Raw genomic sequence first — 16,140 nt, forward strand, 5'->3', positions numbered from 1 at the left:
TTATGACCAAACGCAGTAGTCCAGCAGGTTCAGGTTGGGAGAGGTGGAGGAGGCCAGTGAGAGAAGGTTACAAAGTGTTGAAGTCAAACCTGGGTCTCTTTGAACTTGTGAATTGGCGCTGAGTCCTGCTGCCATAGCCAGGCTCTGCCAGTGGCCACCTGATTGCACCAGGGGACTACCACACTCTTCAGCACATCCAGGTACACTTTGGTGTTAACTTTGAAGCTGACTTTGAAGATGTGAGGTGGCATGATGTGACCCTTACTTGAAACCACACCAAAAACATAACCATGGCCAGAAACTTTGCTGAGCTGTGCCCTCAAACATTGAACCATTCGGATTTGTATTTTAAGGGTGCTGGCAATGGTCCTGTTGTCATAACTTGGATCGGTAGAGAGCATGAGTTGTACAGTGGCGCATCTCCGATCTCGCTTGTTGAACATTGTGTCACTTTTAGACATGATAAAAGGCTCCTATTGCTCTTGGAATTTGTACACAACTGGCCAACTAGTAGATGGTATGCAAAAAAAAAGAAAACTGGTTTTCATCAAACGGAAATGGAATCTTGTGATCTTTTCTAGGGCGACAATTTTATCGTTCCACTAAACTCTGACTCCTGTCCCATCTCCGAAATGTAACATTTCTGTGCCTGTTTTACAAGTATTTTAATGGAATGTGCTTCAACAAACTCTAAGTACTTGTACCCCTCGATGTAAATAGCCCCAACTAACTTGACAAGCAGCAAAATCCCACCCCCTACATTGTAGAGATCCTTAGATATCTGAAAGCCTTCTACTCTAATAGTTTCCTCCCTCGAATTGCCAGACTTTGGAATTCTCTCCTGGATCCCTGCTTCCCTATGTACTGATATATATAAGTGTAAGTATTATGTGAACAGACATCTCGCTGCTCAACTCCCTATATAGCATTCCTGTAGATTTGATCCCAAATAGTAACCCTTTATATCCAAGGTGCACTGTGCCTTGTTTGGGGTAAATAAAAAGAAAAAAGGGGGAAAAAAAAGGAAAAGACCAAAGCTATAAGTAGGAGGAAAACAGCAGGAAGAGTTTTACAACCTTATAGTTCTTGGAAAGGATCTGCTGGAATAAAAAGCTGTATTATAATGAGGTAACAAAACAGCAAATTGATGGAGACCACTAGACCAGCAAATTAAATGAGCTGGAACAAAGGAAGCAGGGACGTAGATTCCATGAACAAAGCTTCTTTCTTAGAACTGCACACCTTTCCATCTGACTACAATATGGTCATCTTCAAGTCCAATGTAAACAAGTTCTTGATGATCCGTTCCCCTCAAGTAATTCAATTTACCAAATTTCCACTACTAACGATTACTATGATATTGTCCCATTGACTAATGTACACTCTTTAACCCTTATCCTCGAGTGGCCTCTGGGCCTTGGTAAGTAGTGACTCCTATGTAAAAAAAAAAAAAAAAAAGAAATTGATCTGATAGTTGCAAAATACACTTGCCGTAATAGTATTTACAGAAAAGACTGAGACTAGCAACATCACGTTTGTGATAGATTGCGGAGAACGTGAAAGGAAGGGAACCAATTAAATTCGTTTGATCCGTTGGTCTAGCGGTCTCCATCAATTCGCTATTTTTATACCTAATTGTAATACAATTGTAATCCTATCCCAGTAGCTTTTTTTCCAAGAACTACATGCTTGTTGAACTCTTTTCTTGCTGTTTTCTTCCTATCTACAAAGGTCAACAGGTATAATCATCTTTTTTTTTTGTTAGTTCCTACTCCTTACATCAAGTGGCTTTATATCTTGTCTGGAGCAATTTCCATTTTTAAAAAGTCTATAATATCTTTATAAATTTCTTATTTTCATCGCCAATCTTTTGCAAAATATTTACACATAAATGGCAAGAAAGTAGAATTTCTGCTCTATCGTTATTTTCATAGCAGGTGCTCGACTGAGCTTCAATCTATGCCCCCCCCTCTGCAAAATATTTGCAACGAATACTTGTCTAGCAACAACTGTCAACAAACTCCCTTAATCTATATTTATAAAACTAAACGAAAATTCCATAAGCATTTTTCTTTTCTAGAACTGTTCATCTGTGGAACACAATATCGCAGGGCTGCTTCCCAGCTGACTATAACATGATCGTTTTCAAATCTAATGTAAACAACTTGCTGTTAGGCCGTCCTCTTAAATAATCAAACCCTGCTCAAGTTCCACCATTACCGATCATCACTGTTGTCACACTGTCTATCTACCACTCATTAACCCTTATCCGCTGGGCTGTAATAAGCGATTACCCCTCCCTCCCCCGTACAAAAAAAAAAAAAACACTTTGATCCTAACGTGGAGGTCAGAAAGCATAAATAAAAGTCCCAACCAAATTTAACCTTAACATAATCATAAAATATGAGTCAAGGGAGAATACTCGTATAATTTTGCTCATTGTTATCTCCCTTAGACGATAAAAGCCATTTCTTTGTGTCTTAGGGTATTTAAAGTTCTCAAGTAATTTTGACTTGAATCCCTAAATTACTTGCCTTCTCCACGAGGGAAGAATATGTATGTAATAAAGAAATTTTACCAAAGGGCAAGATAAGTTAATCTCCTATCTACCTGGATAAGTTTTTGTTTTAACTGATTTTAAAGGGCTTATTTAGTTTGAAATAAAAGTATTGTTGAGTGTTAAGTTAAAAAAAAAGAACTGATATTATACGGTCATTTAGAGAGTCTCGATAATCGCTTAAAAATCGAAAATCAAACAAAATACTGGTAGAGACCTCATTAACTCTAAAAAAACAAAAGAACAAAAGAAAAATAGTTTCGAGAGCCATTCTAGTGGCAGAAAATTTTGAGGAGAGATAGTTTTAGAAATACATTTTTAAAGAAAACCATTTTCAACAATACTCAAATGCTATATGATAAATACAAATAAAATGAATTGAAAGCATAAATTCACAAAATAAATATCTGTATACAACTATAAAGTTGAGTTTTTTTTCTTCTCACTTTGACATTAAAAGCCGAGTTTTTCTCTTGAAAAATTATTAAAACGAATTTAATATACTTAGTTATGGTTATGTAAGTAACTTCATGAAGGTTAACTAATTTGCATATTCTTTGAAAAACGAATTTCATTAATTATTCATTTTTTAGGGTTCTTATTAGATGATTGGTTTCATTTAACAATTATGCTTAATTTCTTTTTATGCATAGTTTCTACATTGTGTATAATTTAGGATGAAAACATAAGTATGTGTGAAACGTCTTCATCAAACTCCTCTTTTGAATATTTGGTCTACAGACTTGAAACTTAATATATAAGATATTTGGACCTTGAGAACACTTTCAATTTTGTTTTTACCCTGTAAAAATAACTGCAAAGGGGTCAAATTTAAGAAAAAAAAATGGCAGTTTACCTTGGCATTACCACTTGTTAAGCATATTCTCTGGACCTTAATAAGTGGTAAACCTCTCTCCAAATAAGAAAAAAAAAATACTTTGATTCTAACGTTAAAGTCATTGAGTAAAAATATATATATATATATAAAAGTAATCTTAATACAGGGTGCGGCAGAAATATCTCCCACCCTAGTCGCACGCAGTTTGTGAGCAATCATTAATTTGTATGGATGGAACAGCATATCAGTGTGTGGAATTCTTCTGACTGTTCGATCAGATAATCCCAAGGCAAAAGCAGGCTTGCAAGCTGAAGATGTAGGACACTAACAGAAAGCCTCACAGCTCGAATACTGTCTGGCGTTCAAGCGCTTACAGGTGGCTTTCTTGTAAGTGCCGAACCTGTAGCTCTGATTTTTGCTCTGAAATTTGCAACCCATTGCTATATTGATTTTCTATCTGGAACAGCATCATGACGTCCTAACTTGTAATGAACTCGGAACACTCTGTGTTGCAGTTACAGATTCACCATTCTTCCAAAACATTTCTACAGTAAAAGCATGATGTACATCAATCCAAAACATATTGCTTGATGAAGATACCTGAAAAAAAAAATGGCAAGTTATTAGCTAAATGGAAACATCATTTGCATTTGCATATAAGTTCATTAGCAGTATATAATAAAAAATTTTAAATATGGGAAACATAAAAATACGTATGTGTCAAGGGAGAATACTCGTATAATTTTGTTCATTGTTATCTCCCTTAGACGAAAAAAACCCATTTCTTTGTGTCTAGGGTATTCAGTTCTCAATTAATTCTGACTTGGTGAGTCCGCGAGAAGAGTTGGACACAAGGTCAATATATAATGGAAACATCGAAAGGGCCTTTCTGAATTGGGTAAAAGAATTATCTTTATCTAGAAAGATTTCCGTAATTATATAGATTGACGTCAGATAAAAAAATGGGTCATTTTGCAACATTTAGACAACAAAATGAAAAAAGTGATAAAAAACACACAAAACAAATATGTTATAAAGAAATTTTACCAAAGGGCAAGATAAGTTAATCTCCTATCTACCAGGATAATTTTTTGTTTTAACTGATTTTAAAGGGCTTATTTAGTGTGAAAGACAAGTATTGTCGAATGTTAAGTTAGAAAAAAAATAGCTGACGTTACATGGTCATCCACGGAGTCTCGATAATCACTCAAAAAATCGAAAATTAAACAAAATACTGGTAGAAACCTACACAAATAAATGTCATGGTGACATTTCTTGGGTGGGTTTCTACCTGGATTTTGTTGAAATTTCGATTACTAACGATCTATATTATTCTCACACAATTTTGATAGCCTTGTGCCTAATTTATTTAAAATGTAATTTTCTGCAAATAAATAATTTAAAGGGCATTATTTGTTCTGTTCTCAATCAGTGAAGGAGAAATCTTTCTAGACTGAGGCAATTTCAATATTGGTTCCAATCCGAAATGTTCTGTCATGGGAAGTTGGATTTTCCCCATAATTAAAAAATGACTTTGTGTCTAACTCGGACACTTTTGGGAAGTCAAGTAAATAGAAACCAAAACCCACCCAATATACAACAGCAATTTAACATTTGATCTGTCAGATGATGATTTCATTTTCTAGATATTAGTTGAACTTGTATAGATACTAGCAGGCTGCCTGGTGTTGCCTAGTCATAAAATAGGTTTAAATATGGCATTTTAATTCATGCAGATTTCCTATCTATTATTATAAAGCAAATTCTCTATTGATTATTATATTGTACCTAATATATATAGTTATGATTTCAAAAGTTAAAAAAATTAATTCAGTGCCATGAGCTGGAATCGAAACCAAAACATTCAGTGCTCAGCCATAGTTGTTATTTAGTGCTTCAGCCTCTGTTGTTATCATCTGAACTATCACCAAATGGATAAAAAAAAGTCTAAAAATTAAGCAACTTCAAACTAAAAAACAAATATATATGCATGCTCAAAAGACAGTTGATTTACTCCTGCCAATGTCGACTGTTTTTTTTTTTTTAGTTTTTACTCCTTAGCAGTTATTTTTACAGATTAAAAAAAAACAAATCAAAAGTGTTCTCGAGGTTTAAATACTCTATATATCAAGTTTCAAGTCTGTAGGTTAAATATTCAGTTAAGAGTTTGGTAGAGACGTTTCACACATGCACACTGACAAGGTCACTTTAATATATATATATATATATATATATATATATATTAGACACCAGATTATGTACGTGCTAAGTCTGCGATAGGTTAAATTTAGTTGTTTTTTTTTCTGGGAATTTAAACTGCATTCTTCATTTTTAAATTTTTTTTTACTCAAAGCTTCTTTAGAGTATATATAAGGAGAGAGAAGGAGAGAAAGATAAAACATGTCATTGTGATAGAACGGCAGTCGAGTAAATGATATTGTTTTCAAAAGAGGCGATGCTTAAATCTCGCTAAAGAACAATGAAGGTAAACTTTGTTTCTGTATTATGGAAAACGCTCTTCTAATCCCAAAATTTAAACAAAATGTATTTTCTGTACAAACTGCTATTAAACAAGGTGCAAATATAAGAATAATGTAGATCGTTGGTAATCGAAAGTTCAACCAAATCCTGGTAGAAACCCACCTAAGAAATGTCACCATGACATTTATTTGTGTAGGTTTCTACCAGTATTTTGTATAAGAAATCAAAACTGGTATACCTGAATGGAACTTTATTCAACATTAAAGAAAATAGAAGACTATATTATTTAAATAGCGTCATCCCATTTTAAACTGTCTGCCATAATTTATGGACATGGCATAAAATTCTTGGGTACTGCAATATTCCAGATATCAAAAAGTTGTCAAATGCGGTTGACGGAATGAAAATAAAAACTTTAAAAAACTTGACAAACTACAACGTTTGTACACGAGGGAAAAATGACAAAGTATCAAAACCATACCAGACAAGAAGGCTATGAAAATTCTATCACTAGTACATTGTGACTTGAATGGTTCCGTGAAACCGGTGGGCAGGGAAAACTTCAGGTATGCATTAAATTTTGTAGATGATTATTCCAGTTTTATAATGGTTTATGTCTTAAAGAACAAATCTGACACCTTGCTAGCGACTAAAAAATATTTAACTGACATGGCCCCCTACGGTGCAGTAAAGTGTATCCGCTCTGGCAATGGTACATGATTCACTTATAAAAACTTTAAACTTTTTTTAATTAACCGTTGTATCAAACATGAAAAATCGGCCCCTAATTCACCAAACCCAAATGGAACTGTAGAAAGATCATGGGGGACACTTTTTAAACTGGCAAGCTGTCTACTCATTGAATGAAAACTCCCCAAAACCTCTGGATGTATGCACTTATGCCTGCTGCATATATACATGCAACCGGTGCTTTAACAAAAGACTATCTAAAACCCCATATAAAGCTTTCTGTGGTAGAAAACCAAATTTAAGCAGAATGCATGGATTTGGTTCAACTTGCTTTGCATTTATAGATAAAAAAAGGAAATTAAATATCAAAACCGGTAGCAGTATAGTCCTTGGGTACGATAAAAACAGCCTAGACTATTTAGTATTTTCAGAGAAAAATAAAATAAAAAGATTCTGATGTGTAAAATGCACAGACATGTTTCATTTCAAATACGAAAATCCATCATACGAAGAGGATGAAATAATATTTCCTCAAATTAATAAAACAAATGATGACAATGAAGTCGCCATTGATGGGGACAAGAGTATTCATAATGATGACAACAATGATTATGATGATGATGCTGATGTTAAAGTCGAACGTTACCCCAAAAGAAGTAGAAGGTGACCCAAGTTTTTTGTGGTTGACGATTTGAGAGATTATCAAATCGACTATTACTATTCCATGGATAATACGCCAAAAAGCTTTAATGAAGCAATTAATTCAAAACATTGTGATCAATGGAAAATAACAATGAAAAACGAATAGATGCTTTAACAGAAAATAATATCTATTCGGTAATACCTCTCCCAAAGGATAAACATGTCATTTCTACAAGATGGTTCTTTGCAAAAAAGACTACAGCATCAGATGTTGAACAGGACAAAGCTAGATTTGTTGCAAAAGGATACTCTCAGATTTACGCTATAGAATACTTTTCTATGTTTTCACCAACTGCAAACCTAACAACAATCGGAATTTTATTGCAAATCGCATTACAATATAACCTTAACATTCATCAAATAGATGTAAAAAAAATGCTTATTTAAATGCCCCAAGAGACTGAAATTTATATTACCCCTCCAGAGGGATTCATAATGAAAAATAAAAATTGCGTGTGGAGGCTTTACAAATCACTTTATGGTCTAAAGCAAAGCGCTCAGTGTTGGAATACAGTATTTCATGATTATATGATTGAACAACACTTCAAACAATGCCCATTAGACCCCTGTTTGTATCCTGTTTGTATACCCAAAACAAAGAAAATAAACTACTGATTTTGGTTTTATGGGTCGAGATGACATTTTAATTGCATCAAATTGTGACAATGTTGACCAATGTTAAGTACAGATTAAAATAAAAAAATTTTTCCAAATGACCGATTTTGGCAAAATATGTTTTTTTAGTATAGAATTTGCTCGTGAAAAAGGAATTATTAAAATGAATCAATTGAAGTATATTGACAAAATCCTATTGAAATTTGGAATGGGAGAATGCACTAAACGCTCTACACCAGTCGAAAATGATATTAATAAAAATATAGACACAAAATCTGAAATAATTGATGATGAATTATACAGTGAAATTATAGGAAGTCTTATCTATTTAATGACTGCTATGAGACCCGACATATGCTACACAGTAACAAAACTATCACAAAAGTTATCAAGATCGACAATGAAGGATTTAAACAGAGCTAAACAAGTGTTTCGTTATTTAAGAACTAAAGAACAGCATTTAGTATTTAGAAAATCAACAAGTCCCCTAAAATGAGAAGGATTTTCGGATTCAGATTCTGGAAATGATGGAGATTGGAAAAGTATATCTTATATATATATATATATACATTGTTTCTGACTCTCAAAAAATGGAAATCTAAAAAGCAACAGATTGTATCTGGATATTGTTTCAGACTATCAAAAATTGGAAATTTAAAAAGCAACAGATTATATCTGGATATTGTTTCAGACTATCAAAAATTGGAAATTTAAAAAGCAACAGATTATATCTGGATATTGTTTCAGACTATCAAAAATTGGAAATTTAAAAAGCAACAGATTATATCTGGATATTGTTTCAGACTATCAAAAATTGGAAATTTAAAAAGCAACAGATTATATCTGGATATTGTTTCAGACTCTCAGAAAATGGAAATCTAAAAAGCAGCAGATTATATCTGGATATTGTTTCAGACTCTCAGAAAATGGAAATCTAAAAAGCAACAGATTATATCTGGATATTGTTTCAGACTATCAAAAATTGGAAATTTAAAAAGCAACAGATTGTATCTGGATATTGTTTCAGACTCTCAGAAAATGGAAATTTAAAAAGCAACAGATTATATCTGGATATTGTTTCAGACTCTCAGAAAATGGAAATCTAAAAAGCAACAGATTGTATCTGGATATTGTTTCAGACTATCAAAAATTGGAAATTTAAAAAGCAACAGATTGTATCTGGATATTGTTTCAGACTCTCAGAAAATGGAAATTTAAAAAGCAACAGATTATATCTGGATATTGTTTCAGACTCTCAGAAAATGGAAATTTAAAAAGCAACAGATTATATCTGGATATTGTTTCAGACTATCAAAAATTGGAAATTTAAAAAGCAGCAGATTATATCTGGATATTGTTTCAGACTCTCAGAAAATGGCAATCTAAAAAGCAGCAGATTATATCTGGATATTGTTTCAGACTATCAAAAATTGGAAATTTAAAAAGCAACAGATTATATCTGGATATTGTTTCAGACTATCAAAAATTGGAAATTTAAAAAGCAACAGATTATATCTGGATATTGTTTCAGACTATCAAAAATTGGAAATCTAAAAAGCAACAGATTATATCTGGATATTGTTTCAGACTCTCAGAAAATGGCAATCTAAAAAGCAACAGATTATATCTGGATATTGTTTCAGACTCTCAGAAAATGGAAATCTAAAAAGCAACAGATTATATCTGGATATTGTTTCAGACTCTCAGAAAATGGAAATCTAAAAAGCAACAGATTATATCTGGATATTGTTTCAGACTCTCAGAAAATGGCAATCTAAAAAGCAACAGATTATATCTGGATATTGTTTCAGACTCTCAGAAAATGGCAATCTAAAAAGCAACAGATTATATCTGGATATTGTTTCAGACTCTCAGAAAATGGCAATCTAAAAAGCAACAGATTATATCTGGATATTGTTTCAGACTCTCAGAAAATGGCAATCTAAAAAGCAACAGATTATATCTGGATATTGTTTCAGACTCTCAGAAAATGGAAATCTAAAAAGCAACAGATTGTATCTCTTTATGCATGTGAGGCAGAATTTATTGTTCACACATACTGCACAAGAACTACTTTATCTCAAAAATATTCCAAAGACTGTTTTAGAACCAAAATTAACTAAAACCCCCATAGTAATTAATTGTGATAATCAAACCAGCATAGTCTTAGCACAGAACACAGTAATTCACCAAAGATATATATATATATACATTAAATATCACTTCACCAGAAATGAAGTGAAAAAGGAATCCATTATTGTAAATTACATATCATCAGACCAAAATATCGCTGATGTATTCACAAAACCTGTGACAAAAATAAAGTTAAAACGTTTTGCCTCCAAACTTTTCGGGTTTTTACTGTAAATAACTTTTCACAGGCCTTATATATATATATATATATATATATATATATATATATATATATATAAATTAAAGTGTCCTGGGCAAGACGTTAAACTGCATCCATTTTGTTTGTATTAACACTTTAACATACTAATGCATAACTTAGGTTTTTACTGAAATCAAAAGAAAAAAAACACTTGTTAACATTTTCTTTATATATAAATATATTTTTTTACAAATACCTTTTGCATGCTTATTTTAAGGCATGCATAAATTACAATTGACTTTTTTTTAACTATATTTCAAGCACAATAGTTTCTTTCTAATTTACCAAACATTTCCTATCCTTTTTGCCTTATTTTAATTAACACAAAAAATTCTCTTTTTTTTAATGGTTACATATTGCATGTATATTTATTTATATGTATATATGTATGCGTTTTTGGAACGAGACTGCATAACCAAATTTAAGAAATGACTTCCTTTTTCACATACCCACCCCTTTTAAGGTAAAAATAAAAATACATTTCTTTTATTTCTCTTATCTACACACATATATTTCTTTTGACATTTGAACAAAATTAAAAATGGCTTCTTTTTGCATGCTCAAATTTTAAGATCCAAATGACTTGTGTTTTTATTATGTATAATTGAATATAAAAATATATTTTAATTTTTTAACAGAATTAAAAATAAACCAAAATGACTTCCCCATTATATAAAAAAATGGGGGGGGGGGTTTGCAATATTTTTTTACTCAAAATGGGATATGGTCCCTCACAGTTGGGAGATTCTATTTATAAATGTTGCTGCTAGGAATTGACAAATCAAATTAATTCACGTTCTGCTAGCAACCAATCAGAAACCAGAATTGCTCCATGAAGATTAAACGTATTTAGCAACCTTGTATATGTTTTTTTTTTTTTTTTTTCGTGACAACATGAGAAGGATCTTTTGCTTTTTCGCTGCAAAATTATAAAGTCCGGAACCTGTTCAGAACAGCTGTCCACTGAGAATTTGTCATCTTCCAGACTTGTATAGAATAACTGCCCATCGGAAACTCTTCTGAAACTAAAAATGGCTTACAACTCAATTTAAATATTGAGTTGAAATTGGAGAATTCCTAGCTATCCTTTGCTTGCTGTTGCCGGTTTTAAGAATGACACATAAACACATCTTTTCTGGTTTGTCTCTCTGGCTAAATTGGAGGAAGAGGGCCTTGTCCGGAAATCCCTAGAATATCGATTAGAAAGTAATCATTAGAGTGAAATCAAGTATTTATTTTTTTTTTTATTGTTTTTTTATTGTATTTTTATTGTTTTTTTATTTTATTTTTTCTTTTTAGTTGTTTTTTATTGTTTTTAATTGTATTTTTACTATTTTTTATTATTTTATTGTTTCTTTTAATTGTTTTTTGTTTTTAATTGTATTTTGGTGTTTGTTAAGATAAAGTTAACAAGGCAATCATTTTTTTAAAAATATGTCGTTTTAAACGAAACAATATTACATACTTAATTGTCATGTCAAAAATAGTAATAGATATCCAAATTATGAAAATTTGAGTAGAAAATTATTTATAGTTAAAAGTAAATTTTAGGGAAAATTGGGAGAATTGCATTTACTTACATGCTATAAAATAGACAGTGAAGAGTTCACACACAAGACATAACTTGGAATGTAAATTTTAGATTACACTGTAATTGCATTTGTTATCTATAGCGAGAGACTTTAAAAAAAATTTTTTTTTTTACTAAAAACAATAGTTGTTCTACTCAATGAATTTTCATAATTTTTGGATATATTACTATTTTCGACATGACAAGTACGTAATATTGTTTTTGCTTAAAACGACATATTTACAACAAATCGATCTGTCGACTCTATCTTAGAAAACTTTCTTTTTTTTTTATATGTGTATTGATTTATTGTTTTTTTATGTTTATTAACCTTAACAAATATTAAAGAACAGAGGGGGAGGTGGAACGACGCCAGATCATGCTGAATGAGCTCATCAGTAAGGAGAAGAAGTTGGATCATGCGTTCAATAATGAAAGTGGAAGTGGATACAGGTAAGATTATGTTAAGTCTAACTTGGGTTGTTATGGTATCACTTTCCGGTTGAATCCAATTTTAGCGTTACAAATTCCAGAGAGTTTTTTGAGGATCGGGACTATTGCTAAACGAATTATTTTGCGTTAAATAGTATTTTTTGTTTAAAAAAATAACCATTGTAAGCATAAAACAAAATATCGAAGCCGGTGATTTTGTTTACTTTATCGCCATCATCTAAATTGAAAATAAAAATGCCCGCTTCTTGTCTTCTTCATAAAATCATCTTTTAATCTGATTGGTCAATTTCTTTCTTCAAGAGTCACCTGCCCTTTCTTTTTTTTTGGGGGGGGGGGAGGAGGAGACGGATTTTCACTTAAACGAAAACAATTTTTAAACAGAATTTGTTTTTTTTTCCTTCAATTGGGGGTGGTTGTGGAATTTTCCTTTTATTTAAAATAAAATAAAACAAACGAAAATATTATTAAACAAGATTTGAACAAAATAAAAAAAACAAACATCATTAAACATTATTTTACATTTGTACGGATTTGGTAAAATAAGTTTCGAGAAAAGCGTAATATTAATGCACACTGAAGGGAAAAAACTAAATCTTGTTTAATAATTTTCTCGTTTGTTTTACTTTATTTTAAATAAAGTGAATTGTTTTACTTTATTTTAAATGAAGTGAAAATTCTCTGGAATTTGTAATGCTAAAATTGGATTCAACCCACTTTCCGAGGTGGGTATAGACCATTCTTGGGAGCCCAGATTCCGAATCATCTGTTGACAAAATCATTCGGAAACACTGATGTTAATTTATAGCAAAAGATTTATTTTGTGTCTGATGATATACATTATTGGTTTAATAAGTTGATGAAAAATATTAGTAATGGGATGATTCCAATATTTTTCATGATTTTGATACAATTACCGATTTTTTATAAATCGCTAATTATTTAACTGTTGCTTTCCCTGATTTTCATAAAAACACATGTTAAATATGCAAATATTTTCCCAAATGTAAAATTACACTTGTGGAGGATGATATATCGATTTTAGCTTTTTTTTTTTTTTTTTTTTTTTTAATCAATAAATATTTATTATTTTATTATTATTACCAGCAATGGAAGATTTTACTTAAAAAAAAAGAAAATAAAAAATGACAATTAAAAGAATCGTTTTGTCATTGGAAAATTGATTCCTATCAATTTTTCCGATTCCAATGTTCCCAAATTTTCCGATTTTTCCGATTCTAATTAATTATCCTAACACCAATATATATATATATATATGAGAAAGAAATTTAAAACTGTAAGTTCAACTTTACAATCAAAATTTATTATTCGACTGAATACTCCAAAAACAATTTACAAAGACCTTATTCCATGGCGTTTCAAAGAATGCTATTCTTATTATTCTTCTCATCAGAGGACATAAAGAAATCAGCAAATTACAATTTGTAGCAATGCTAAAATTTGCATTAAGTGAAACCACAATTTATTTTAGTTATAAATTGCCAAATAAAAAATGAAAAAATATTGGATGTGTAAAAAAAAAAAAAACTAATATAAAAACAAACCGCGCATAATATTTCAGCTTGAATGAAACTCCTCTCAAGTTGATCCAAAATGCAAAATAGTTCTTTAGATAGAATGTATTCCAAAATAATTCCAGCGTGACGATGCATAAAATCCGATTGGAAAATTTACAAAACAGCTGAAATAATGCAAATTATTTTCCGGGCAGTGCAGTAGTCCAAAGAGAAGTCTGTCCCTAGTCAAATGGAACCTAATAGTAAGAAGAGAGAAATCCAAAATGAGAACCTTCGTCCTCGGCTTAAAAAGAAAAAGTGATTTCAAGTGGGTGGGGGTCGGGGGACACCGTAAAAGCTCGTAATTACTGTGACCGGAAATTGTCTAGACAGAATGAAACAGATTTTTCTATAAAGAAATTCGATGTCATTATTAAAAGCAAAAGTATAGGATTGATGATTATCATTTTTAAAGTGTTGCAAAATCATAGTTTGTTAAGGCTGTCAAAATGCCATGATGATGATAAAGATGACAAAATAATAATAATAATATTAATAATAATAATAGTATAGTCAATGATCATGGGTAATAATAATAATAATAATAATTTAGAAATTATAGTAACAAAATTTAGTAATAAGTATAAAAAACTCATAAAGATGTTGATAATAATGTTTATAATAGCAGCAACAAGGATAGTGACACAAATGATGATGTCAATCATATAGCGATATTGATAAAAGTAAATATACACATACATACATATATACATAAACATACACACATACATACTTATACATACACATAACATACATACACATACTTACCCACATTTATACATACATAAGTACACCCATGAACATACAAATACATATATAGATACACAGAGATCCATACACACGTATACATATATATATATATATATATATATATATAAATAATGCACAAAACACATCTAAATACACATAATAATAAAATAAATAAAATAAAAACCTTCACACATATATATAGATACACGTACATAGACACACCTGAGAATAATTATATATACGTCTACAAATTATAACAAATGCTAAAACTGCTACGACCCCTACACCCCCACCACCACTACTAAAAAAAAATATAGATATATATATAAATATATATAGATATATATATATATAAATATATATAGATATATATATATATAAATATATATAGATATATAGATATATATATATATATATATATATATATATATATATATATATAGATATAAAAAAATATATATATAGATATAAAAAAATATATATATAGATATAAAAAAATATATATATAGATATAAAAAAATATATATATAGATATAAAAAAATATATATATAAATATAAAAAAATATATATATATAGATATATAAAAATATATATATATAGATATATAAAAATATATATATAGATATATATAAAAATATATATATAGATATATATAAAAATATACATATATTGATATATAAAAATATATATATATTGATATATAAAAATATATATAAATATATATATAGATATATATAAAAATATATATATAGATATATATAAAAATATATATATAGATATATATAAAAATATATATATAGATATATATAAAAACATATATATATATATATATACACTTGTGCCCGATATTATTCATACCCCTCAGATCTTTGAGATTTCTATAAGAATATTGCTCAAACCAGAAGGTAGACAATATTAAAGGGATTTCAAACAATAAATCAAGCATAAGCATTTAATTTAAACTCAACAAATAAATAAATTATGCAAGTTTTAAACATTATACAAAGAAAAACAATAATGGCACTAGATCAAAATTATTCATACCTCTCTTACTAATAGTCAATAGCATGCCCTTTATTCTTAATAACTGCCTGTAACCGTTTTGGATATTTATCAACAAGGTTTTTACAAGCATCAACACTGATTTTTGACCATTCTTCAATGCAGTAGTTCTCCAAATCCCTCAAATTTCTAGGTTTCCGCTTTTTAACCTCAGTTTTCAATATGTGCCAGAGGTTTTCGATAGGGTTCAGGTCGGGACTCTGGCTAGGCCATTCCAAAACATTAATTTGATTATCCTCAAACCATTTCTTGACTATTTTGGCAGTATGTTTTGGATTATTATCCTGTTGAAGGTCCCAGTTTGTTCCTAAATGGAGCTTCTCCGCATCCTGTCTAATGTTTTTCTGGAGTATCTCCAAATATTGCTCCTTCTTCATGGTTCCATCTATCTTGACCAAACTACCTGGACCACTAGCCGAAAAGGAGCCCCAAAACATTAGGCTACCACCACCATG

General features: G+C 30.4%; 1 protein-coding gene across 1 annotated transcript in view; it reads left to right on the top strand.

The window, feature by feature from the left end:
* LOC145291917 (syntaxin-8-like) overlaps positions 1–16,140 on the top strand; it is a 190,834-nt gene that overhangs the window by 18,636 nt on the left and 156,058 nt on the right. Inside the window, exon 4 of the mRNA XM_080137763.1 lies at positions 12,194–12,298. Within this exon, the coding sequence (XP_079993889.1) occupies positions 12,194–12,298 (105 nt within the window). The remainder of the gene's footprint in view (positions 1–12,193; positions 12,299–16,140) is intronic.

The sequence above is a fragment of the Euprymna scolopes genome, chromosome 13, assembly GCF_053919585.1.
Source record: "Euprymna scolopes isolate OS-2025 chromosome 13, ASM5391958v1, whole genome shotgun sequence".
Lineage (NCBI taxonomy): Eukaryota > Metazoa > Mollusca > Cephalopoda > Sepiida > Sepiolidae > Euprymna > Euprymna scolopes.